The sequence below is a fragment of the Aulostomus chinensis genome, chromosome 2 (genome assembly GCF_037954235.1).
Source record: "Aulostomus chinensis isolate RoL2024-O1b breed Wild chromosome 2, RoL_Achi_v1.0, whole genome shotgun sequence".
Classification (NCBI taxonomy): domain Eukaryota; kingdom Metazoa; phylum Chordata; class Actinopteri; order Syngnathiformes; family Aulostomidae; genus Aulostomus; species Aulostomus chinensis.
This window is the reverse complement of record NC_141321.1, coordinates 16,306,109-16,331,162: the sequence shown is the minus strand read 5'-3', so window position 1 is coordinate 16,331,162 and position 25,054 is coordinate 16,306,109. Positions and strand designations below refer to the sequence as shown.

At 43.8% G+C, this 25,054-nt stretch overlaps 2 protein-coding genes across 3 annotated transcripts; one reads left to right on the top strand and one right to left on the bottom strand.

The window, feature by feature from the left end:
* mettl21ca (methyltransferase 21C, AARS1 lysine a) lies at window positions 1–6,729 on the top strand. The gene is made up of 7 exons (XM_086192595.1): window positions 1–5; window positions 899–1,046; window positions 2,256–2,373; window positions 2,456–3,148; window positions 3,968–4,128; window positions 4,227–4,344; window positions 4,850–6,729. Exons 1-7 carry the CDS (start codon window positions 1–3, stop codon window positions 5,218–5,220), a joined length of 1,614 nt encoding a protein of 537 aa, XP_086048721.1. The 3' UTR covers window positions 5,221–6,729.
* On the bottom strand, window positions 6,702–23,849 carry tpp2 (tripeptidyl peptidase 2). 2 transcript variants are annotated; one of them, XM_086181132.1, is made up of 29 exons: window positions 23,562–23,849; window positions 22,443–22,571; window positions 22,223–22,318; window positions 20,626–20,730; window positions 20,391–20,515; window positions 20,127–20,290; window positions 19,835–19,989; window positions 19,664–19,740; window positions 19,438–19,565; window positions 18,994–19,242; window positions 18,787–18,902; window positions 18,479–18,650; window positions 18,242–18,399; window positions 18,081–18,157; window positions 17,882–17,988; window positions 17,499–17,653; window positions 15,648–15,764; window positions 15,465–15,565; window positions 15,299–15,395; window positions 15,082–15,219; window positions 14,689–14,933; window positions 14,314–14,392; window positions 11,827–11,865; window positions 11,223–11,374; window positions 11,045–11,141; window positions 10,675–10,805; window positions 10,317–10,569; window positions 10,088–10,207; window positions 6,702–9,995 (listed from the first exon to the last, which is right to left on the bottom strand). In XM_086181132.1, exons 1-29 carry the CDS (start codon window positions 23,724–23,726, stop codon window positions 9,906–9,908), a joined length of 3,837 nt encoding a protein of 1,278 aa, XP_086037258.1. In that variant the 5' UTR covers window positions 23,727–23,849; the 3' UTR covers window positions 6,702–9,905. The 2 variants fall into 2 exon arrangements, with proteins under 2 accessions (XP_086037258.1, XP_086037268.1); XM_086181142.1 differs by lacking the exon at window positions 11,827–11,865.
* Between the last annotated feature and the right edge of the window lie 1,205 nt (window positions 23,850–25,054).

Genomic DNA, 25,054 nt, shown 5'->3' with positions numbered 1-25,054 from the left:
ATGACGTACTTGTCATTTTCTTCTTCTTTTCAGCTCACATTGTCATTGTGTCTGTGTGTGTATGTGTGTGTGTGTGTGTGTGTGTGCTTGTGTGTGTGTTGACGCTTCTGTTTACTTATCCTGCCTTGCTCTAAAAATAACCAAGTGCCCTTGTGATGATGATGGGTGTGTCCAGCAAGATGCTGAATCCCTATAACCCCAAAGACACAAACCTACAGATGCATAGAGGTTGCTCCTCAGGTTCTTTCTCCTGGAGTGTAAAGCTGCAGCAGGTAGGCTAAAGGTCACTCACAGGTGTCTCTGCATGAGGGTGTCACTGGATTTGTAAAGCTTTTTTTTGGGGGGGGGGGGGGCAACAGTCGCGAAAGAAGTCTGTTAGTGATTCCTTTTGCAACTATAAACAATTGTTTTGAACATTTAAAAGTGAGTTTTGGATGTCTGATCATGCACAAGTAGGAGAGCATGTGAGATGTGCAGAAATTTGGTTTTATTGGAGGAGGGTGTTCCTCCCTCTTGAGCTGGATAAACTCTAGAACCGCAGTCAGCCGGAAGAAAAATAACCAAATCAGACTCATACTGAATGCCTTAATTTATGTCATCTGTAACTGAAAAGCTTATTGGAAAATGTTTTTATTTCTTGAACAGATTTCCGTTTTTACAAACTGGTCTGCTAATATCTATCTTACAGTGTTCAGAGTTTTACATGGATATTTTGTCCAGTCACTTTTTGGAGGAAAGCAGAGTGGAGGAAGAGGAGGAGGAGGGAGGAGGAGAGGAGAAGGAAGAGAAAGATGAGAAGCAGGAGGAGGAGGAGAAGGGTAAGGTAAACCAACGCAGACCAGCTGTTAGTTCTGACCCCAGAAATATGACTTTAGTGTCATTTAGGTGATTCATACAGCGAGGAATCAGGCTGCCAGAAGCAGAAGAAGCCGCTGTGGTCTCCCTGTTTCTTCTCAAGGCTGGGGAAAGAGGTGTACTACTACATCGGGGAGAAGATCATCATCGAAGAGGGTCTCGACTCCTTTGCAGGCATGATATGGCCAGCTGTGAGTAGCTCTGATGGTGTTTCCAGCTTGACTGCCTGTATCATTCGCTGCATGCACCATTGCAGTCTCTTTTGTGGGATGGTTCTGTAGCGAGGCGTTCCCAGGCCAGCCAAGAGATATAATCCCTCCAGCGTGTCCTGGGTTGGCCCCGAGGCCTCCTCCCAGTTGGGCATGTCTGGAACACCTCACAAGGGAGGCGTCAAGGAGGCATCCTCACCAGATGCCCAAACCACCTCAACTGACTCCTCTCGACATGGAGGAGCAGCGGCTCTACTCTGAGACAAGTAAAAATGTACTGGTCAAAATGAAACAGAATTGCATGATCTAGTAAGACTGTTTGTTTGGTGATCCTGCAAGAGATGCCATGTTTGATAGAACCCACCATAAACCCATTTTTAATCACCGGGCTGACATGTTACATGAGTTTTTAGTGACCATCATATATAGTCACAGCTTGTAGATATTCAGTTCATAATCCAGATCATCTAGAATAGCTAAAACCTCAATGTTAACTTTAAATAGGTGTCGTAGTTATGTCTACATGCAGGTACTGTAAAGACTCGTCTGCTAACACTCTCACAGTTAGTAGTGATACAGTACTTGACTCAAAAGGTGAATTTCTACTCACAAATAATCTAGGTGTCAAGCACACAAAGATGTTTTTCCTCTTGCATTACTTTTTTGTTGCTCTAAAATGCAGAAAGAGCCAGCCATGTATATTTAGCTTGAAGCTAAAGGCTACTAATGGCCGACAACAGCTGTAACAACAAAACAACAGCATCACTTTACAAGCTCTACACCAGTGTAATTCACATCTGCTTCATCCAGCTTCATGCTCACTAATCCACAATCACTGATTCCGGTTCCAAGTATCAGTTTTATGTTAGCTCCTGAGGCAGATGTTCTGCAGGTCTCTGGTCAGTCACCGAAAATTTGGATAAGCTTTGGACAAGCAAAGGTTTTTAGATGAAAAGTCAGGGGATCGCTTAAGTAAGGCTGTCCTTCTCTGATTCTGTTCAAAATTTGATGGCGATCATTTCAGTAGTTGTTGAGATACTTCAGCCTGGACAAGCAGACAGAAGAACACTTCCATCCATACAAGTGTTGTTACTGGAGCAAGAACTGCTCTATTCTGTTCCATCAATCTTGGCCCATAATTAATAAAACGCATTGCTGGGTATGAACATTGATGGTCTTGATCGCCACCAGGCGTTGGCTCTCTGTCAGTACCTGGATACGCATCGTCAACAGCTGAGTCTTTTGGACAAAGCGGTCCTGGAGGTCGGGGCAGGGACTGGCCTTCTGTCCATAGTCGCATCGCTCCTCGGTAGGACTGACCTGTTCTCAGAGACACTTATCCAACAAGATCTGTCAGATTGAAAGTTTTCTTTATGTCCTGTGGTCCTCAGGTGCCTGGGTAACGGCCACAGACCTCCCAGAGGCTCTGAGCATGCTGAGATGCAACCTGAGCAGGAACACCAGAGGCCGCTGCAGACACACACCCCAAGTGGCAGCTCTGACCTGGGGCTACGATCTGGAGAGAACCTACCCTACGTCTGTCTACCGGTACGACTACGTGTTAGCAGCTGATGTGGTCTACCATCACGACTTCCTGGATGAGCTTCTGGCCACCATGAAGCACTTCTGCAAACCAGGAACCACTCTGATCTGGGCCAACAAGGTCCGGTTTGAGTCTGATCTGACTTTCACTGACAACTTCAAAAAAGCCTTCGACACAACCCTGCTGGCTGAAGATGGAGAGATGAAGATCTACATGGCAGTGTGTAGAGAAGAGGAAAGAGAAGGCGACACAGGGCTGGTAGTTCAGGATGGGCTGAAGGAGAAGGAGGGAGAGGAGGCAATAAGGGGAGAGTTTGATGGAAAAACAACTGACAGATATGGTGATAAAGAAGTGACAGAGGATCTGCATATTTTGGAGTCTGGAGGAGAAGAACTTGAGTGTGATGAAGAGGAAGAGATGAGTCAAACATCCGAGGAGATTATGGTCTCTGAAGATGATGATTGTGAAGAAGAAGCAAAGAAACTGCCAGAGAACAGAGATTCCAGCTGTAGCATCACAGCCAGCACTGTCAGCTCAACTGGTGAGTCTTCAAAAGACTGTCTGATACACATTTTAAGCCTTATTCTGACCAAAATTACTCAGAACTTTCAGCTCTGGTCCTGGACCAGTAAGTGCTGTGTAGGACAGACATTCCGATGGGATGAAGAAAAGATTAAACAAACTTCTGGCTGCGCCTTTATTCAAGAATTATGATGTTGATAAAACGTGATGCCCTGCAAGTTCAGAAAGATTACTAACGTCTCAAATCTTTAAGTATGTTCAGCCATGATTACATAACAACAACTGACAAGACGTGTCACGGTAAGACCAGTGACACGTCTGTCGACGGCAGCTGAGCACCAGTCAAAACACGCCAAGGTAAATACCAGCATATTTCGTCTGAATACAAGAAATAGAAGAACATAGGCAATGCGCTGCCATTTATGGAGTCCTTACGATGGCAAAGCGTGTTCATTATGAAGAGCCCTCTGTGCTGTTTTTTGCACCCTGGTGGGGCCCCATGTTGTGCAGTAGGTCCCCTTTTCATTTTTTTCATCCGTGACCTTCAAACAGCCCGAATCCATCTTTGTGGTAGAACTGAACTGAGACCAGATGTGGCCCAACATTAATGTGGTCTATTCACCTCTGCAAACGTGTCAGAACCTGGTCTGATAAGACCTGAGGCAATCTTCATGGTTCAATAATTACTACAGTAAGAGGGGGAATTAGATGTACTTAAGGTCTTTTCATGGTTTAGGGAAGGAAACGCTGCCAAGGCACAACAAGGTATAATTGGGTTGATCTTTCTTTGAGTGTGACTTTGCTTCTCTGCATGACTGGATCCATCTCCTCATTATAGAACAAGCACACATCAAGCAAACAGCTAAGCAGCAGGACAGAACATTGGCCTGTGCTCCCAACATCCACATAAGTATCAATAAAGACATCTACCGTTACGCAGGACAGGACATCCTCATCAATGAGTCCATAGACTCCTATGGAGCCGTGATGTGGCCAGCAGTGAGTGTCCCTGATGAAAAAGAATACAACATATGTAGAATGCTTTGAAACCTCCTGCTGCTCTTCACGAAAGCTGATGTCAAACCTCCATCTTGCAGGCACTGGCTCTGTGCTCCTTCCTGGACAACAACAGGGAGCAGCTGCAGCTGCAGGGGAAGGAGGTGCTGGAGCTGGGAGCAGGAACAGGACTGGTCACCATTGTAGCCAGTCTGCTGGGTGCTTTTACAGAGGATACACACACACACACACACACACACACACACACACACACACACACACACACAAACATTCCTTTTCAAAGCTTTCCCTAAATTCTGACCCAGAGCTCAACCCGGAGCAAATTACAAAACCCAAGTCTTTGGACTCAACTGGCAGTTTGGAGGGCCGACCATCGCGTCCTCACTAAGATGAAAACTCCTGCAGACTCATCTGAAGCTTAACCAGGGACTCAAAAATCTTACCAGTTGGGAATATGGTTTTTGTTATTTAATGAATTCTCTCGAGTCTGTGACATCAACAACACACACAAAGCTGTGACATAGACATACAAGGATTTCCGAATATTCTCAAATATTTAATTTTTTTTGTCAAAATATCAGTCAGACAGAAAATGAATTCATTAGGGTTTGTGAGAGCGATCATGTGACAGCTGCAGAGCGACTCACACCAGCATCCAGACCAGTCGTTGTGGTGATGGAGGGTTGCGTTTGTGTCTCTGCAGGGGCGTCAGTCACAGCGACAGACCTACCTGAGGTGCTGGGGAACCTTACGTCTAACGTGATGAGGAACACCAGGGGGCGATGCAGGTGCATGCCCAAGGTGCAAGCCCTCCCCTGGGGCTACGATCTGGAGAGAACCTACCGGTACGACTACGTGTTAGCAGCTGATGTGGTCTACCATCACGACTTCCTGGATGAGCTTCTGGCCACCATGAAGCACTTCTGCAAACCAGGAACCACTCTGATCTGGGCCAACAAGGTCCGTTTAGAATCTGATCTGACTTTCACTGACAACTTCAAAAAAGCCTTCGACACAACCCTGCTGGCTGAAGATGGAGAGATGAAGATCTACATGGGGACGTCCAGGAAGTGAAGAGGAATGTGAGTGTCCCCCTCTCTCTTGAGATGAGAGTAAGGAGCCGATTATAACGGAGCCTGAACATTAGACAAGTGCCTCGGGATTCCCCTGAGCGTATTAACACAAGTGACGGTATTCTGCACAGGATCATTGTTTTCTTTGACAAATTGATTTATTTGCCTCTTATTGCTTAACAATAAGTTCAGAATTTAGCGATTGACAGAAAATATATAGATTTTTAGCTGCGGCTGAGAGAGCAAGAGATGTCACGTAGAGTCAAAAAGAGTGATATCAGAAACCACAGCGTTTTGCTTACTCGTCCCATTTTTATTCAGCTCAACATCGTATCAACCGCATCACGTTATTTCTTTGATTTCTCCTCATGTTTCATCAAATATCTGTGCAGCAGAGAGTCACTGTGGATCTGTGGTAGCAGCAAGAAGAGACATGAAGTTTCCAATGTAACTAAGCATACTTACTTACAGTAAGTACTGCACTCAGGTACAAAGTACTTGTCTTTTTTCAGACTTTTTCACTCCCTACTTCTGCTGCACTACATCTAAATATTATACGTTTTACTTCCTCTCCCGACCATTTTAGTTTCTGGATACATAACAAATCCAAATTTTTGAACACATATCAATGTAAAATATGTTTCCTTATCAATTAAACTATTCGGTGGATAAAACAATTGATCCATGGAAAAAATGTATCAGATTATCAATTAACAAACACAACAAAATAATATGCATTATTGGTTACATTTGAAAAAGTTTAAATTCATTTCCAACGACAACAACAAAATCCTGCTTTTTGTATGAATGCATGAGGGATAATAACCATTTAATATTTAACAGCCTCTTTTCTGCATTTGTACCTTCAATTCCTATTTAGTGGCTTTTTTATGATCCTTCAATATACATCACATCATATATCGCCTCAGAATGTGTGTCATTGCACTATTTAAACATTATTTGCACTTTAAAAAAAGAAGTTTGGTTTTTTTTTAAACTTTTTTTTTATCCTTGTGGTAGATTATTAATCTTCAGAGTGTTGGTGTTTGCATTTTCACTGCAATTCGGATTTGTGAATCAAAATCTTGAATTTTCGACACAAACTATTTAGTATTTTTGTAATGTCTGATGATCACTTTTTGGATCAGTGTTGTTGTTTGCATGATTCGTGCAACTGTTTTACAGTGTTTTGTAGAAATCACTTTATCATCCCAAAAACTCTCTGACTTAAGGTCACTGTAACAATAACATTCGTCAGTTACAGCCTGTCTGTGTTTGAATTCATCGATTTTTTTTACTACAAAAACACATTTTTCGCATTTATTGTTGAATACACTAATAAACCTTCAGCTTCTTTCAGCATTTTTCTTTTTTGTTCCGCAAAACTGACAGAAATTGTATCACACAGTAAACACTAGCTTTCACTGCTTGACAAAATTCCTTCATGCTGCGCAAATCACATGATGGACGTGTAATGAATGACCAGTGCACTTCATTCTTCCAAATCAGTTTTATTCAGTGTCCATTTCCTTGTTTGTGACTTGATTCCATGAGACCAAAAAATAGTGACAGTCGCATGGACACATATCAAGGAGGAAGAATGGGTATAAAATAATACTAAGACCATACAACCTTTTAACATTCTGTAAAATATTGGCATTTACTAGATCTTAAAACTACAGACACTCAACATCCAGAAGAAGCTTCTGTAAAAGTCCTGACACCAGCAGAGTGACAGTAACAGAGAATTCTGTTTGGTGCCAGAAACGGACGGTTTACAGTCCTGTGGAGAAAGTTAAGGCCATTTTTGGAGAAACTGAACTGTAGGGAGTGGAGCCCTGAACACAACGTCTGTTTGACCCAAGACCCCAACACAGGATGGAGGAAGAGGAGCAAACAAGGTGGAGACATCACACTGGGGGTGACTGAACGTTGCAGTTATGAAGACAAATTCCATCATAAAATGAATCCTGCTGACTCCAGTGAACCACGGATCATGTGGACACACCTGCACTAAGGCCACTGCAGAAAGTGCATACAAGTCACGGCTAAAAACAGAAACACAAGGTGTTTCTACCCTCGGCTGACACGAACTCTGACCACTGGCCGGCTCCCATGAGGGTGAAAGTTCTTCGGTTAAAGCAGCTGTTTCTACATTCTTACACCCTCAACTGTGACTTATAAACATCAGATATTTGTCATCTACACTTGCGCTTCTCACACTGAGTGGTTGGGAACTTTTGTGAACAGTAGCAAGATGATAGCAAATGGGGAGAGAGATGGGGAGGACCATCTTCAAGGACCATTTGAGGACGGGGCTCTTTCCCTCTCATCAATTCTAACTTTGTTCCTTTTTTTCCCTCTAAACCCTCACATCAGGAACTTACGATGGGAAAATCCTTCTTTGGTTAAACTTCTAACATCTGAACCACAAGATTTCCTTTGCCTGTATGAGCTGAGATAGTTGAGAATGTATGATTAAAAACTAAACATAGCAGCCATGTGTCTTCTTTCACAACATCATTCAAGTGAGATATTGTCACAGGAGCACACCGGTCGTTTCTTTAACACAATTGGACACACCGCATTTTTGCTGACGATTCATAGATGAACCTAATTTTAGATCTACAGATGCATTTTCCCCGCAGTCCCACACAGATCAGGACAAACCAGATTTCCTCAAATCGTCCTCGGGGTCTTAGTTTGTAATCAAGTTGCAGCTCTATATGCTATTTTCACAGTACTCAGTGGTTAAGAACATCATCACGTGCTTATTAAAAAGGTATTAAACGCAACCCTTCAAACTCACCCCTTTCTTTTCTTTGCATTATTTCCATCATCGTAACTGAGAATATCTAACGATGTAAACAGCGGTATTATGAAATACACTTATTGTACAGTGAAAATCTCTGTTCCCCCAATTTCTTATTTCTTCTGTTTGATAAAGGCATTTACTCGTATTTCAGTGCAAGGCTTCAGTGTTCTTCTGCTTGTATTTTTTAATGAACGACCCCAAAGGATTTTGTTTGTTTCCTTGAAGGAAATACAATATTTAGACCTGCTGAATTTATCTTAAGAGTTAGATTCACTGAGGTTATATTTGAATTAGCTTTGCGGAAACAATTCAAAATCAGCCCACCAGCTTAATGTAGATTTTATGGAGAATTTGCAGTTTCAGAAACTGGTATGTTAAGTAGTGAAGGATGGACTGATGGGGAAAAATACATTTTTAAAAAATTGCATGTGAGAAAAGGTCTGCTGTGATTTAAAATGTGTCACGCTCAGAAAACCACTGGTGTGCTCCTTTTAAAAGAAAAAGAAATGCCTAAAGCTTCATCCTTCAGTCAGTCAGTGGAGTTGGAAGTAAAAGTACACATGTACACAAAACCTGCTCGCAAACACACTCACGAAAAACAGAAAAACTCTGTGTAGGATGAAAAACCTTCTGAATTAAATCTCCTTCCAAATCAAACATTTTCTTTACAGCCTAGAAGACATGCATATATGCAAAATACATCAATTAGAGTATTTGTATTATATACTTATTGCATCTTAATATTTTTATGTTATGCGTGTATGTACATCATTTTATGACACTGTGTACAAATGCAACATCCTGAATGTTGCACAGAAAACACTTCTAATGCCGTGTCAACTTTTTACATTGAAATATGCTCAACGTCCCACCGTGGTGTCGGCGGTGTCGGCGTCTCTTGCGGTAGTGAGGTCTGTTAAGGTGGCCGTCAAACGTGCGGCTCGGGCAGCGCGGCAGTATGATGTGGCCCCCGAGGCCAGAGGGGGTTGAGAAGGTGATGTTGTGGCGCTCTGTTACCTGACATGTCACTGACGGCCTGCATACAGTGCTCTGACGCGTCTCACTGCTGATACGAGCTTAGGACCACATTTGACACCAAAAGGCTGATGAGTGAATAAGCTGATGAGTGTTGACCGATTTTAAAATGCTACCGATTCATTTTGCCGTTAAAAACCAACATGTCTCTCCCATCAGAAAAGGTAAGGTACGTGTAAGGAAGGCACCTCAACACTGCTTTTGATTGTGCACTCCTCGGCCTAAAAACACAAACAAGTCTATATCTCTACAGCTTAGCGAGACTGAAACTGAAATGAAGGAAAAAAAAGTTGCAAATGGTTTTTCGGGGTAATCTCTGGTGTCCACACTAGCTTTTGAACACTATATACACAAGAAAATCAGGTTACTCATAAGATATGTAGTCTGGACATGTAAAAAAAAAAAAAAAAAGCCTCCACATGTGTAGATGACACCAAAATAAAGGAAACAACCAAATTTTAAAAAAGACTGAGCGACAACAAGACTTATTTGCTGCTGGTTGGTCAACAGATGCTCGGCTCTGGTTCCCCCTGCCTGGCTCTGGTTCCCCCTGCCTGGCTCTGGTTCCCCCTGCCTGGCTCTGGTTCCCCCTGCCTTTATAAGGTGTCGAGTGCTTCAAGCCATTTACGCTTTGTTATCCTTCATTTTGGCATTCACGTACATGTACATTAGAAAAACAAAACAGTATCCTCAGGAAGCAGCTCGGATGCATAGACCACGTGGCCCTGAGGGACGTGAATTCAAAGTGTGATGGACTGTGTGTGGCCATGCTGCTCATGCATGCGTTTTGTGTGTGTGTGTGTGTGTGTGTGTGTGTGTGTGTGTGTGCGTTCTGCCTAGAATGGCGTGTAGTCTGCAGGGTACATGACAGGGAGCCAGTTCTCACTGAAGGTGGCGCAGTGTGTCCATCGGAGGTGACGCATAAGCTGGAAACATCAAAACAGAAGGAGAGGTTGATGTTAAATGACATATCATCAAGTTTTGAAAACGCTTCTTGATGGAGTTGCACTGCTCATACCTGGATGCAGTTCTTCATGTTCTCTTTACTTGGCTTCTCCTCCACCATCTTTGAGGAGTATTTTAAGGCTCTTCCATACATCTTATTCACCAGAGCATGTTTGTATGAAAACATCAGCACCTGAGTAGACACAGGAAAAACACCAGCTGTTAACATGTATGAAACATAACTTGTATTCTATTGTACATGTTGGCTAGTTGCATGCTGAGGATGAACATAGTTAATCAACCTTGGATTCAGTGAGCTCTGCCCACTTCTGAACCTCCCAAAACGTGTCAGTCAGCACTTTAGCAACGCCCTGCAGTGAGTCATCAGAACTGCTGGCTACCGGCTCTCTAATGTCTTCTTCTGCTGCTGCTTGTCCCGTGGCGACAGCAGTTGTGTTGTCCTGAGGTGTGAGAGGCAGCAGGAGCTGGTCAGCCAGTGCGCAGCCCTTCCTACACAGAGCATCCAGAAGAGACGACTTCTGCTTCTCCATATCCCTGAAACAGAGGAGGTGAAGTCAGGTCAGGACTTGATAGGACAGGGTCTGACAAACGCTTCCTACTTTCCAAAACTGTTGTTGTCTACTGTTGGATGTTGCGTACGTCTTGATGGAGGCGGCGTCAGGTCGCGGGTCATTCTTCATGGTGAGGTACACGGCCAAGGCTGTCTGATCGATTTGTAAGATGACCATGTCAGCTGCTGAGACCACCTCCCTCAGGCGCTTTACGCGCTCCTACACAAAAGTAGAACACACTATGATCAAGAACAGCTATGGATTATAAAACTGGACTTTTAAAACATGCAAGCTAACAGACATTTGATTCTAATTGTATATTATATTTGTAGTTGTTATGGGCAAAGCAGCAGAGACCTTTGACTATAAAACCAGTTCATCTAGGAGTCCAAATGAACGTGTGCTGGGATGTTGCGGACAAAGAGGGTGGTTGTTTCCCTGCTGCTGTGCACAATTACCTTCTCAGAGTCCAGCTGATGCAACCTTTGCACATGCAGAGGAAGGTAATCGGAGTAGTTTTCCTTCAGTTCGTCGTACAGCGAGCAGGAGTCCAACCTGAACAGCGGAGAGTGGATGTGACAGATGGTTCAGAATGTCTGTGAAGAAGACACCTCACTGAATCAAAGATCTACTCACTTTGTCATCCACTGAATCTTCAAGTCTCTCATGGCTTCTGCAAACTCCTCCTTCACATCCTTCTCTTTGTCTGCGTCCTTGTCCTTCTCCTTACCTCCGTTCTTGGTTTTGTTGGGGGCAGGAATTAAGTGGTAGATTACTGAGACGATGTCCTGTATCAAGACAAAAAAATGGTTTGGACAAAAAAACCAAACAAACAAAACAAACCAATAGACGACCAATAAAAGACTTTTTTTGTTTTTTTTTAAACTTCCACCTCTCTTTACCAAGTCCATGTCGTACAACTGCATACTCCCCTCAGATCAGTTAAGAATGTTTGGAGCTTTCCTCTCATACCTGATGATTAAACTAGCTGAACAAGTACTCATTCATCTACTGATCCTGATATCTAGAGATCCATTAGTCATTTCACTGACCACCAGAACACTTTATATAAAACTGTATATTGACACTACTACCAGTTCTGACAGACTTATTACTTCAAGACAGTGATACTGACATGCTTTGACACAATCAATACAGATAGAGAAAAAGCCCATCTCAAGGTAAGGATGGAAGGAGAGCAGCTGGCGCTCGGTTGTAGTGTTTCTAGCTCATCCAGTACCTTTTTAAACTTTCCTTGTCGTTTTGCAGAGGCCTGCCCCTGGTGGTCAGAATAACACACAGTAAGGAAGAGACAACACAAGCACACCAAAAAGGATTCTCTCGCTTTCTTATTTCAACCTCACTCAGGGACTCATAGTCTAACTACCTACCTGCTGGACAAGAAAATTCTACAATCGTAGATGATGGTGGAAGCTCTGTTTCACATTTACTCATGCTCACATCTAACACACTTGACTGTTCTTCCTGCTACAAAGGGAACTGCCACGTACTGAACACAAATGTACATGGAATCACTGGTTTCACAGGGGTGCATCTTTGAGCTGAAGATGGAGAAAGGTGTCTTCAGCAATGCAATCATGAAACTACAAAAAAAATGAGTGATGATTCAAATGAAACGTGAGATGTCCTTTGCACTAAAGTTGCACAGGAAAGATGATTAAAAGCCTCCAAACGAATAAACAACGTGATATGAGACGACTTGCAGCTGAAGATAGTGAGTTAGAGGAAGTGAAAAGATGCCTTGAGCATTAAACATTTGCAGTTGTGTAAGAGAGATGATTGGGCGGCTTTAAATTCCAGTTGTTGAATTTCAAATACTTTTTTTTTTTTAATTCTAGGCTCAATTGTCAACAGTAAAATAATGTTGTTGTAACTCCTGATTAAAATCCATCATTCTCTCATGGGTTTTAATAAAAACTGCATGTGTGAACAGAAAAGTATACAAACAGATGACAAATAATTTGACCCATTTCTTCAGCATTTAGAGATGCGGTCCACAGGCATGCTGTCAGATCAAGGGCATGTTAATAAAGCCCCATACAAACTAGCTAAAAAAAACAAAACCAAAACAAAACAAAAAACAACAACAAAAACTCAACACCTGCAAATACAAAGTGTTTTATTAACAGTGTTTAGGTTTAATCATCCTTCACTCCTCTGCACTGACGGGATCACAAAACCAGAGTGGACGTGGAAAATATGTTTGCACGTTCCATTATGAGCAAAATTAATGGAGTCAATGTAAGCTTAAGACATCGGTTGGTCAATTCCATCACTTTGCTTCCTCAGTAGTGCTACGCGATTTATCTTATAGCAATTGTGATGTCAGCCTGAGAAATTCCACAAATATGCAGTTGAAAGCCCTGGCAAGTAAAAACAAAAGTGAGCCGACAACTGAAAGCTGTCAGAACCTAATAAATCAACAACAAAGCATGATTCTAGATGCATTCACGAGTGTTAACATCAAATGTCAAGACCTCAAGGAGACAAAGAAATCCCCAACTCCTTAAGAAACTACCTGAGACAGTGTGCCTACATACACCGTCTCAAAATGGTCGGCTCACTGGACGGAAGGTATCAGCTCCCAACACGTTGCTATTCCTGCGCTTTATAAAAAAAAATGTCTGAAGGCTTTGGCTGTATGAACCTGTGTGAGGTGCACTGAGTTACTATGATGAGAGACAATACTAGTAAGTTTACAAAAATGCCAGAGACAATGCTATTATCTTAGTACTTTGCAGATATGCCTTCACTTATTATAGGAGAAGCATTCTTTAATTATATTTGTTTTATTTAAGTTAGTTATTTCAGTTAAATTCTGTGCAGTCTTAATATTTGTACATTGTGACTTATAAAAAAAAAAACACATTTTAGAGTTATCAATAGTCTCTGCATTTTCATACTATTCATTTTTGGTGTCGCAATATTGCCCTCTATAATCGCAATCGCACACTTTAACCAGATCGTGCTGAACTACCGCTCAGCCAAAAATTCATCCCATCTGCATTCCAGCTGTGCTGCTCCAACACCATTCTGTTGGTGGTGAGTTTTCTCCAGCAGATTGGAGAAAAGATACCCCAGAAACACTGTCACTGTCCTCCATGCTGCTGCTACAGCTATCAAAGAGAGTAAATAAGTCCTCGTCTACTTGGAATGGGAATGGGACCAAAATGCTTTTTTAAGCGGGTTCACCCGGGTCTGAGTTTGAAGAAGGAAATGGGTATAATAGTCATCTACTGAGTCAATGACAGCCAGCAGAGTTCTGATATATGTGAAGAAGTGAGAAAAATCAAGATGTGCTTGTGATGGTAAATGTATCGGCAACAACAAACGAGTGAGGAAAAGAAACCCACTGCCATGCATTAAACCTCCAGTACCACATCCTACTGAGAAAGCAACAGACCAATCAGTTCAGGAAGGAAGGTGCTAACTTGTGAAGTGGAAAAGCCAGAAGCAGTGCTGCCATTCACCCCTGACCCTCAGGATCACAAATATATTTGGTCTGTGATTTTTCACAATTACCAGCTCAACCTGCAGGATGTGGACACTGGTCATGGTGGCCTGTGATTGGACAGTGTCAATCTCCATTTACTTGACGATGCATTGAAGTCCCTGATAGGTTGACAAGACTGAAATACTACCATGTTTTTTGTGAACTGAGGTGCAAGTCTGTAGAATAAATATTAAAAAGATCCAAGCCACTCACTGCCTTCTTGCCATACTCGCTCTTTGGCACAATGAGAGACCCTGAAAGATAGCATCCTGGACTCGTCCCTTTAGGAATCCTGCAGAAGAAAGACACAGAGAATGAAATCCTGATAAGGAATAAAGACAGAAATGACTGACTTAGGCCACATAAACTCAAATATCTGTATACACAGACATAGCTGTACCTGCCAGTAATTGGTATTTAGTGCAATTAAGGTACAGGATGACCAAAAAGAGATTAAGTGGTGGCACCAAACTTTGCCAACCACTTCCCCATAACAATTTCCTCCCATTGTCTAAAGAAATTATACTCTGCTGCATTATCAAGCTTTGCACTGAGACAAACAGGCATTTCTTCGCCCGTTCAACTCACTTGTCATCTGGCAGTGCTGTGACATAGAAGTGTTGAGTAGCTCCCGGACACAAGGTGAGAGAATTTGCCTTCTTCTTGGCCATGAGTGCTGCACGGTGCGTCTCGTAGACATCTAGACTGAGGGTGGTGGACAGACGGTGGGAAACCACGAACGGCAGGTCCTTGAGGCGTTCAAGCTCGCTTGACTGCTCGTGGCGCACCTGCAGACGCACTGTGTAGTCGCCTTTTTCCAGCTTGAGAGAATACTGGAGGTGTAAAAGGCGACAGATATATTAGATCATGATGGCACAGAGAGCTTGTGAGAAAAGAAACATACTCAGAGCCGTAATATATTTGAACACAATTAACAATCCTAACTTGCTCCCCAAGTGGCTGAGGGAGTTGTGTGTATACCTGGTGTGGGTAGGCATCCCCGGAGCCCAGAAGTCTCTTGTTCTGGTCAAACAGCATCCAAAGCTGACTGTCAAACTCAGATTCATACAGCAGCTCGCACAGCATGGGACAGCTGGGAGTAACTTCTCCACTCTTAGGCTGCACAGGAAGCATCATTAGGTTATGAACACAGAAAAAAACATGCTTTTTGACATTGTGCTGACGTTGTTGGCTCTACCTGGTGAAAGTTGTAGGTGAGGACAATCTCGTAGAGTTGTCTATTGTTGGGGAGAATGTCCCTCGCTCCCAAAGGTTTTATCTTTGAACTTAATGGCCTAAAACAAGGACAAAATTAATAACAGGAGATATATTTAACAACAAACTACAGATGTGTGTGGACTTACCTGAGGGGCTGAACCCAAGACTTGAGGGTGATAGTCGGGGATACTTCCTCATACCTCAGAGGCGATGTCACATCAAAGCTTGTCACTCCCTCTGAGGCGTGCTGAATGAGAGATAAAGGAGAGTCACGAACAGAACTGGGATGTAGCCTACACGGCAGTCTTACTCATCTGTGTGACTCTTACTATGTGCAGGGGTGAAGGAGAGGTGTTAAGTCCATGGAAAGAGATGCTGTAATCCACAGTGACGTCACCCAGACTCGCCCACCAGCGTGCAATGCACAGCTCCACTACCTTACCTGACTGAGGAGACAGAAAACATACAGGAATTAATCTAGCATGACATAATCCTCACTTGAACAATACCATACAGTGATATGTCCTCATATGTCACTCTCCTCCAACTACAAGACTGCTTTGCCTGCAATGAATGGAGCATTTTTGAAGACCAGGATCTGGACACATACACCGAGTCTGTCCTCTTCTACATCAGCAGCTGTGTAGAAAATGTCACAGAGGAAAGACAAATCCGGGTCTTCCCCAACAGGAAGCCCTGGATGACAAATGAAGTCCAGACTCTGATCAGAGCCAGGAACTCAGCATTCAAGACGGGGAACCAGGCTCTCTACAGCACTGCCAGAGCTGACCTGAGAAGGGGCATCAAACAGGCCAAGGTCTCCCACAAAAACAAAATAGAGAGGTACCTAACAACCAATAACCAGCATCAAGTGGAAGGGCATTCAGGCCCTGACCAACTACAGAGGCCACCCCCCTCCCACATCCCCCAGCAGCAGCAGCAACAGCATCCTGGCAGAGGAGCTCAACAGCTTCTTTGCCCGGTTTGAGACCACCACCAGACACCTGCAGGCACTGCGCCCCCCCGATTCCAGCACCCCACCTCTCTCCCAGAGACGGGCAGTAAACCACCGGAAAGCTGCCAGTCCCGATGGTATCCCAGGGGCAGTGATGAAAGCATGTGCAGACCAACTAACAGGGATCCTCACCAAATTTTTCAATCTCTCCCTGACACCGTCCCCACATGTCTTAAGGCCTCCACCATCATCCCCATCCCCAAAAAACCTGCCATAGACAGCCTGAATGACTACAAACCAATAGCCCTGACGTCTGTAATCATGAAGTGTTTTGAGCGATCAGTATCCCAGTACATCTGACTGCCTCCCTCCCACTGTCACCACCTTCAGGTTTCTGGGCACCCACGTCTCCTCCAACTGCTCCTGGACCTACAATGTCAGAGCCTTGGTGAAGAAGGCTCAGCAGCGGCTGCACTTTCTGCGCATCCTCAGGAAGAACAGCCTGGACCGTAAGCTGCTGCTGGGCTTCTACCACTCCTCCGTGGAGAGTGTCCTGACCCACAGTCTAGGAGTGTGGTACGCTGGCTCCACAGCAGAGGATAGGAAGGCAGTGCAGAAGGTGATAAACACCGCCCAAAATATCATCGGTTGCCCTCTGCCCACCCTGGAACACATCTGCTCATCCTACTGCCTCAGGAGAACCAAGGCCATCACAGCTGACCCTACCCACCCTGCCCACCCCCTGTTTGACCTGATGCCCTCGGGCAGGCGCTTCAGGTCAATTAAGTCCTGCACCAGCAGACTCACAAACAGCTTTTTCCCCTGGGCCATCAGGACTGCCAACACCCACACACACACAGTTAAATGCACACACTCAACTGTCTTGACACCCCCCCCCCCCCCATCAACAACCATCAAACTACCTCATCCTGTACTGCACCTTAATTTGTTCTCTGCACTTTGAAATCTCTTTTTTGCACCTCTCACTTTTTTTATTTACATCTTGTACATTTCTATCGTTCTATTTTACTGTTCTTACATTGCTTATTGTTATTTTTTGTATCTTTTCTTTTGTATCTGTAATTTGTGGTGCATGGTGGCTCTGGAAGAGTGCTCTTTTTTAACGATTTTCACTGTACCCCCCTGTACAGCGACAATAAAAGATTCTGATTCCGATTCTGATGATGGCTCTAAAAGATTAAATTGATACTGAGAATGCACATACCAGCACAGGGAAAGCCTCTGTTAGAGAACCTTTTTCCAGAAGTGAGGAGAACTTATAGAATTCATTCGCTCTGTACGCTTTCTGCTTGACCAGGTGCACTGCATGAAGAACAAACTTTGAGGACACGTCCCCAGAGTGAGACGTCAGTGTGATCTCTGTGGGAGAGGAGAAAGGATTGAGAGAGGAACAGAAGGATGAGGGGAACCAGGGTGATGGCAATTAAACAATGATGTCTAAAACATTACACCTTTATGTTGTAATAACAAATGGAAATGATGGATTAGCTTCTTAGCTTTGATGAAGTGAAATCACTTACACCAGTTGAAAACTACCTGAAACAAGAATAATGCAAACAGTGATTATTTGCCACTAAATTGTCTGACCTGCCCAGGAGGCTCCCTGAGGAACAGTGATAAAGTGGCGTTTGATCTGTCCTGGTCTGAAGTGGATGTCTGTGAAACACAAGTCTTGACTACGGCAGTCTGTCACTCTGCAGGACAACAGGGAGACTGGTCACTCACACAAAAATACACTTCCACTCACCTCTAACTGTGGAGAACACAAAACATCATAGAAACTTACTTGGTAGGGATAATAACTGTGATGGGGACTCTGAACAGGGGGCCACACCCAGGTGCCGCTGTGTCGTATCCACACACCTAAAACACACACACGCACAATGATGAAGGTTAATGCTGACACATAAATCCCTTAGTTTCCTCTTTTCTAATTTCTTTCCCCACCTCTGTGTAGTGAACTCCTTCTCTCAACCCAAGAGGATCAATACGGACATTGACATGACGACACTGGTTCATCAGCTCTAGATGGGATGGGCACTGAACCCATGGGGCGGCGCACGTGAGTGCCAAGTGCAGCTGCAAGGAGATTCGCTCAGAGTTTCCTGTGATGAATATTCAGAGAGAAGAAATCTGGTAAAAAAAATGAATCACAAAAAAAGCATGATATTGAGGACAGGGTACCTGTGTTTTCTGGGAAGATGGGTTCGATTCCTACTCCATGATCAGAGGGGGAAAGAATCTGGGCTGGGTCCCTGAGGTAGATGCCTCTCTGCGATCCCACTGTTACTGAGAAACCTAAGTGGCTGGTAGGTAAAGAGGCATTTTGAGTGAGGTAGTCTAATGCCCTGTCCACCTGACGGAATGTATGGAAGAACATTGGTGGCAAAGAAAGACACCAAAAAAAAAAATGGAGAAAAAAATAACGTTAGGATTCTTGAAACAAAAGATCACAACAACATTGTTACAGAAAACAGGACATAGTGGGTTACCTGGATTATTCCATGGCCCTGTGCAAACACCTCGATGTCATCTACCTTCAGAGCTGTGTTTTCGAGTGCTCTCCTCACCGCCGGAGCAGACGGATGGATCCCGTTCTGTTTCAGTCCTTTATCACATAAAAACACACACTAGCATGAGTAATCACACTGGTAGGCTTCAATATAGCCCAGCATGTCTGTCTATGATCTCACACACACCTGAGAGGATGAGGGCAATGCCTCCACAGGCATTTGGGGATGACATGGATGTGCCGTTCATTAGTTGGGTACCACGAAGAGTCCAGTTAGGTACAGATGCAATGGCGCCACCAGGGGCGCTGATGCTTACCCCCAGTGCCCCGTCTGTACTGGGGCCCCTGGATGACCAAGTGTACTGGTTGGGAGGCAGCTTTTCCCTCAGGGAATATTCAGCCACCATCATGTCTGGGGTCACATAGGCTCCAACACCTAAGCAGAGGAGGTGCAGAATATCAGGGCAGCCACACTTGTCACTAATATATGGAGTTCCAAGGCAAACACATCATTTATGAGTTTGCCAGAGAGTAGGTTTGTATTGGTGTATCATCCAGTAAAATCGGATAATTCTCATTGTTTTAACAGAGCTTAGTGTGAACCAACAACGTGTTTTTTTGTTGCACTTACCTATGACACTGCTGGTGGTTCCCCCAGGGCAGCCCACTGTGGAGAGGCACGGGCCATTGTTTCCAGCACTTGAGACAAATATCACATTGTGCTTTTGCACAGCCTCTGTGATCACCTCACAAATCCTCCTGATGGGAAAAACAGAAGTGAGTGTTGAGTGACTGTGTGTTACTCAAAATGAACCCACACAATCTAACACACCCTGAACTCACTATAAAACACTTACCCTGAATTGGGCCAGTGGGTGGCTTCCCCGTAGCTGTAGTTAACCAAGTCACACTTATAGTTGATCACTTCGATCATCTTAAAAAAAAAAGATTTCAAAACAACATGACAGGATGTTAAAACAATGATACAAACTGAAGCCAAACTTCCAAAAATGAGCTGATTATCATACCGCGCGGATGAGTCCAGTGCCTGTTTCCATGGTGCTTAGGCGGGTGTCTCCAATCTTCACTGCAAGGATTTGTGCACCAGGGGCCACACCATTACGCTCTGGTTCCTCTGGGAAGTAACCAGCAGCAATGCTTGCCACATGTGTCCCATGGGCCCCTATAAATCCACACAAGCAAGCCAGAGCCACACTCACTTACACTGCAGACATCTGCAAGACACGCTGAATATCTTCAAGTGTCAAATGACCGAATCATAAATAACATTCCTTCCAGTGATCAAGAGAAATACTTCACCTCCGCTGGTGACGATGCAGAGTGTGTTCCCGTCATCATATATATTTACGGAGTAGTTGAGCATTTCAGCATTCCCTAAGGTTGCATACTCTTGTGTCTCTCTGTAGGAACTCAACACCTTGCACTGGGACAACTCTCCGCACTCTGAAGTGTCCATAACAGCTCTTAAAAGAGAAAACAGGGATGAAGGCATGTGAGGGACCTACTGTATATCCTATTGTTAAAAGATAGCAGATAGGAAGACTGATAACAAATAAGACTGACCTCCATGTGACGCCATCATGCCAAAGCACACAATCATACACAGGACCAGGATCACTATACTTCTTTTCTAGAGATGCTAACAGTTCTGACTGACTCTGCAGTTCTTCCTTCTGCAACTTCTCCAGCTGGAAACAGGAAGCAAAGTGACAGTAAGAAGCAAAGTGACAGTAGAGATGAATCCCATAAGGAAGTCATGAGTAACTGAATGCGAACAACTCAAAGTTGTAAATCTGACCTGAGATGGTGTCGGGTGTGAAAGGTCGAACTCTTCTGTCCGGCGGCACACTTCAGCAAGTGCTGCTCTGTGTAGTGGGTCCCACATCTTCTCCTTCCGCTCTTTCTGGAAGACAAAAGCAACAGAGGCCAAAAAGCCAGTATAATGTACAATTGTGTTTTCATACAGCAGTAAAACAGACCACCTACAGCTTAGTCATCACTTTCCATATCTTACAAAATCCAAGCTTTGGAACTGACTCGATCTCTGTCCACACGAATTTGAGCCCCATGTCAGCCTGAATCTATGCAAATACGACGCATATGTTTACCATCTAAACAGGGAGTGAACAGTCAACTCTGAAGTTTAATGAAAAAAAATCTTTCGGAGGAAAAAATAAATGAAAGATGTACTTGCTTGAACTGACAGGTTGGAATTATTACTCAAAGTAGCACCAGTTTATGAGGTCAGGCAGCGGAAGAGCAGACTGTGGTTGAAAAGACATATCAATGCTGGAGGAAGCCGTGGCAATGGGAAAGAAGCACACACACACTATGATGGAGCACCATCACCACAGTTAAATATGCATTCTGGGTCGATCCCTCAGTGGGGGACCCCAGAGATGGGTGAAGCACTAGTGTGTCAGGCACTCTAAGATTGGAGAAATGTGGTCCAGGATGCATGAGAAACACACGGATCCATGACTATCCTCTCCACACCAAGGGGAAGAAATCACAACAGGCCACTAAGTTAAGTCAATAACACATGCATCCATAAATGACCTTGAGTCAGCTGTTCTGCAATTGCAGTGTTTTGATTGCTACATTCAAAAGGTTTTCTTGACATTCCTCTGGAACAACTCAAATTAACTGCTAGGAAAGACAACAATTTCAGAAAATGTCTACAATTTCTTAAACATGTTGAATTAACCTCTGATAGTCGATGTGCATTCTTTTGTTTTTCAGGGAAAGAGACACAGAATTTATGTTTTTGCACCTCCACAATGTCCACACAACAAAGCAACACCACAGTTTGAGTTTTCAGGCTTTATGTAACTCCAGAGTTGTGTGGATGTGTTGCACAAATATAGTCAGTTATGCATTATGAAAAGAAATGTTACTGCTGCAGATGCAGCCCAATCACTGCAACACTCTTGCTGTGAATTAGCAAGGATCAAACACACACCAGACTGTATTTATCTAATTAATTTAAAGATGTGATTCTTTAATGGAGTGTTACCATCTTTAAAATTAAAAAACAAAACAAAACAGAGTAGGAGAGCTGAACAGCTATCAAACAATCCACCCCAGCGGCCTTCAGGCATGAGGCGGGGTTCACCAGTCCATCTCAGGGCCAACATATATAGACAGACAACCATTCACACTCACTGTCACACCTACAGTCAATTTAGAGTATCAATCAGCCTCGTCCTCTCTTGATGTCTTTGGACTGTGGGAGGAAGCTGGAGTACCAGAGAGAACCCACACAGGCACAGGGAGAACATGGAGACTCACACAGAAAGATCCTGTGCTGGCTTGAATAGATAAGGGGATGCCAAAGTGGCGCTACATGCACACACACACTGAGCTAGTGTAGAAATGATGTCACATATTCCTACCTGTATTCTTTCTTTTAGAGCCTTGGGGAAGAACTCATAGCCATTTTTAACTCCAATATGAAACTTCCCTGATGGATTGACCCAGGCAGGAGGGATCTGGGAGATATAAAAAGGCAGTGTATGAGACAGATATGAAAGAAAATACCAAATGTTCAAGAACTAAGTCAAACAGAGGGAACACTGAACATCCCACTAATTAGAACCAAAACTGTCCACATACCTTAAGCATTCTACCGGAGAGGCCAGTGATTGTCCCATCTTTAGGTTCCACCACAGTGGTCATGTTTACATCACCGCTGCCTGTCGTATCAATGATGTCCATGATCTTTGGCTTCCCATCAGTTGTGACCTGAGGATGCAGTGATGACAATAGACATTTAACAAAGCCAAATGTATCACTTACCAAAGCAAGAAAAGCACACATGGAACTGATAGAAACAAGTCTCACGTTCAAGTGTCTAAGAAAGCTGTACGGCTAACTGAGAGGGATTCTGCCAGCAAAATTCTAACATCAATAACACCTTTAACATTTAAAAATGTCTGCCATGAACTACATCTACTACAAACAACAGGCTGAAACAGGACTAAATGTACCTAAGGTTTAGTTGGGATACAAATGCAACAGGTTGGAAAAATAATACAACTTAAGAATGTCACATGTAGAACCTGTTGGAGGTCTAAAACCCTGCAGCTGCAGAGCCCGGATATATTTTCACACATTTTGGGTAGGTTCGGTCGCTGCCCTTCTGAACAACAAGGCTGCAACAGGGTGACATCATTGACTGTTAACTAGAGGGGTTTCAATGTCGGATCAAAGCTTAACAAATACGGTTAAATAAAAACCGGAAAACCAGCTATAAATGTTAATATAAAAACGAACGTAGATATCGTTCGCTAACTTGACAGTTAACATTCTCAACTTTCGGTTCGGAAAGGGCAATTATATATCCCCTGTTTATAAAAATATTGCCATGGATTTACAACGTAATCCAACCTAAAACAAAGTGCTGGTCAAATTCTGAGTAGTCAGAGGGCAAACTTAGTGGAGTGGTGTCACTTATGTTAAGCTAACACGCTAGTATGTGCGCTATCGTCATGGAACTGTCAGACTAGTAGCGTAGTAAAATTTGACAACAGGATAGAATACTTCCAACAAGATGACGTGTGTCCCTTCCGTCGTGTCAGCTGTGAAGAGTGTTGTAGTGGTTGCTTTCTGTATCAACTGAGCTTAGCAAGCGAGCTAAATAGCTGCTGCAATTAGATGACTGTACAAATTATGTGGCCTTTGGCTAAGCTAGCGCTAGCTAACTCGTAGCTAACTAGCGGTGCTAAGATTTACCTGCATGCCGGGAGCTCCGGGATCCACGCCGGTATCCAGGATGGCGATGAGCACCCCTCGGCCATCATACTCGGGGAACCTCGTCAGATAAGACGCGGCACCAGTTTCTTTTTTAGGGAGCAGTCCGTGAAAGGGGAACGGCTCTTCAGTGGAATGGGCAGCCATTATTAGAGAGCGACAATGATAACAAAGCAACGAAATGGGGAAGGGAGAAACACGGTGGGAGAGACGGGGAGGAGAGAGCTGTTTAAAGGGACAGTGCGGCAATGTTCCCCCTGTCGTGCTAGAGCCTGGCTCACTCTACAGGCCCCTGACTGAAAATGTTCTTGTGAAAGCCCTTATAGTCCCACAAGGCCCTATAATGACCTTGTGCCAAGCTCTGTGTGGAAATTTTAAGCTAAATGAAAAATTTTGAAATTTTGAGGTATAGCTGCTAAAATAATTGCATTTTATCAAATTTTGGAGTCCAAAATGTAATCCTGTTGCCAGCTTGTCTTTGTTTAACTAGTGTATAGCCCAGGGGTTGGAACAAGTGTTGACAGCTGACAGATGTCTTCTGTACTTTGTTATGCAGGAATATAAAGCACAGTCTGATTCAAGAATAAAAGCAGCATTTGATGTCTGGTAATTCATTCTGCATGCTACTAAATGAAACCCCAAAGCCGGGCCCCCAATGATAGGGGCTCGGGGCCAATTTTGGCCTGCCGTAAGGTCTGATTTGGCCCACAAGATATAACATATAAATACAAAGTGGGGCAGCACAGTGGTGCAGTGGTCAGCACTGTTGCCTCACAGCAAGAAGGTTCTGGGTTCGAACTGTGGCTCGAGCACGGGATCTTTCTGTGTGAGTCTCCATGTTCTCCCTGTTCCTGTGTGGGTTCTCTCTGGTACTCCAACTTCCTCCCACAGTCCAAAGACATCAAGACCGTAGGTGTGACTGTGAGTGTGAATGGTTGTCTGTCTCTATGTGTTGACCCTGTGATGAACTGGTGACCTGTCCAGGGTGAACCCTGCCTCTTGCCTGTAGCTGCTGGGATAGGCTCCAGCCCCGCCCCCCCCCCCCCCCCCACTGCCGCCATTAACAGGATAAGTGATAGAAAATGGATGGATGTAATACAAAATGTAGGCCCAGTAATACAAAATATGGAATAAACTATTAATCTAATTCATGCTGTTTTCTTTTATATGAAGTCAGATTTGATGATAGCTTTTTTTTCATAATTTGATCAGATGGCAGAGGGACACTTTGTACAGGTCATCAGTTTGGCACAAACACAAAAAACACACACATATTGTGTTTTTTGCCCACAGCCCACCATTTGTTTTGAGTTTTGGCTCACCAATGGAGAAAGTTTAGGCATCCCTGGCTTAAAGGGCTAAACCCTAAAGTTGTTCTGCAAGAAGCCTACAGGATCTTCATGTTGTTGTTGGGTTCACGGCCTCTTGGCGGTGCTATTATACTAATAGTTGTGTGATTGCATTTGTCCATAATA

Bases quoted from the DNA above. Each gene is read 5' to 3' on its own strand.
- mettl21ca (XM_086192595.1), top strand. The intron at 1,047-2,255 runs GTGAGTAGCTCT...GATCGCCACCAG, and splicing joins CAGGCATGATATGGCCAGCT to GCGTTGGCTCTCTGTCAGTA. The intron at 3,149-3,967 runs GTGAGTCTTCAA...TCCTCATTATAG, and splicing joins CAGCACTGTCAGCTCAACTG to AACAAGCACACATCAAGCAA.
- tpp2 (XM_086181132.1), bottom strand. From the start codon at position 23,726: ATGGCTGCCCATTCCACTGAAGAGCCGTTCCCCTTTCACGGACTGCTC. The intron at 22,572-23,561 runs GTAAATCTTAGC...CTGCATCCTCAG, and splicing joins CCGGAGCTCCCGGCATGCAG to GTCACAACTGATGGGAAGCC. The intron at 11,375-11,826 runs GTACTGGATGAG...GTCTTGATACAG, and splicing joins GACAAGGAAAGTTTAAAAAG to GACATCGTCTCAGTAATCTA.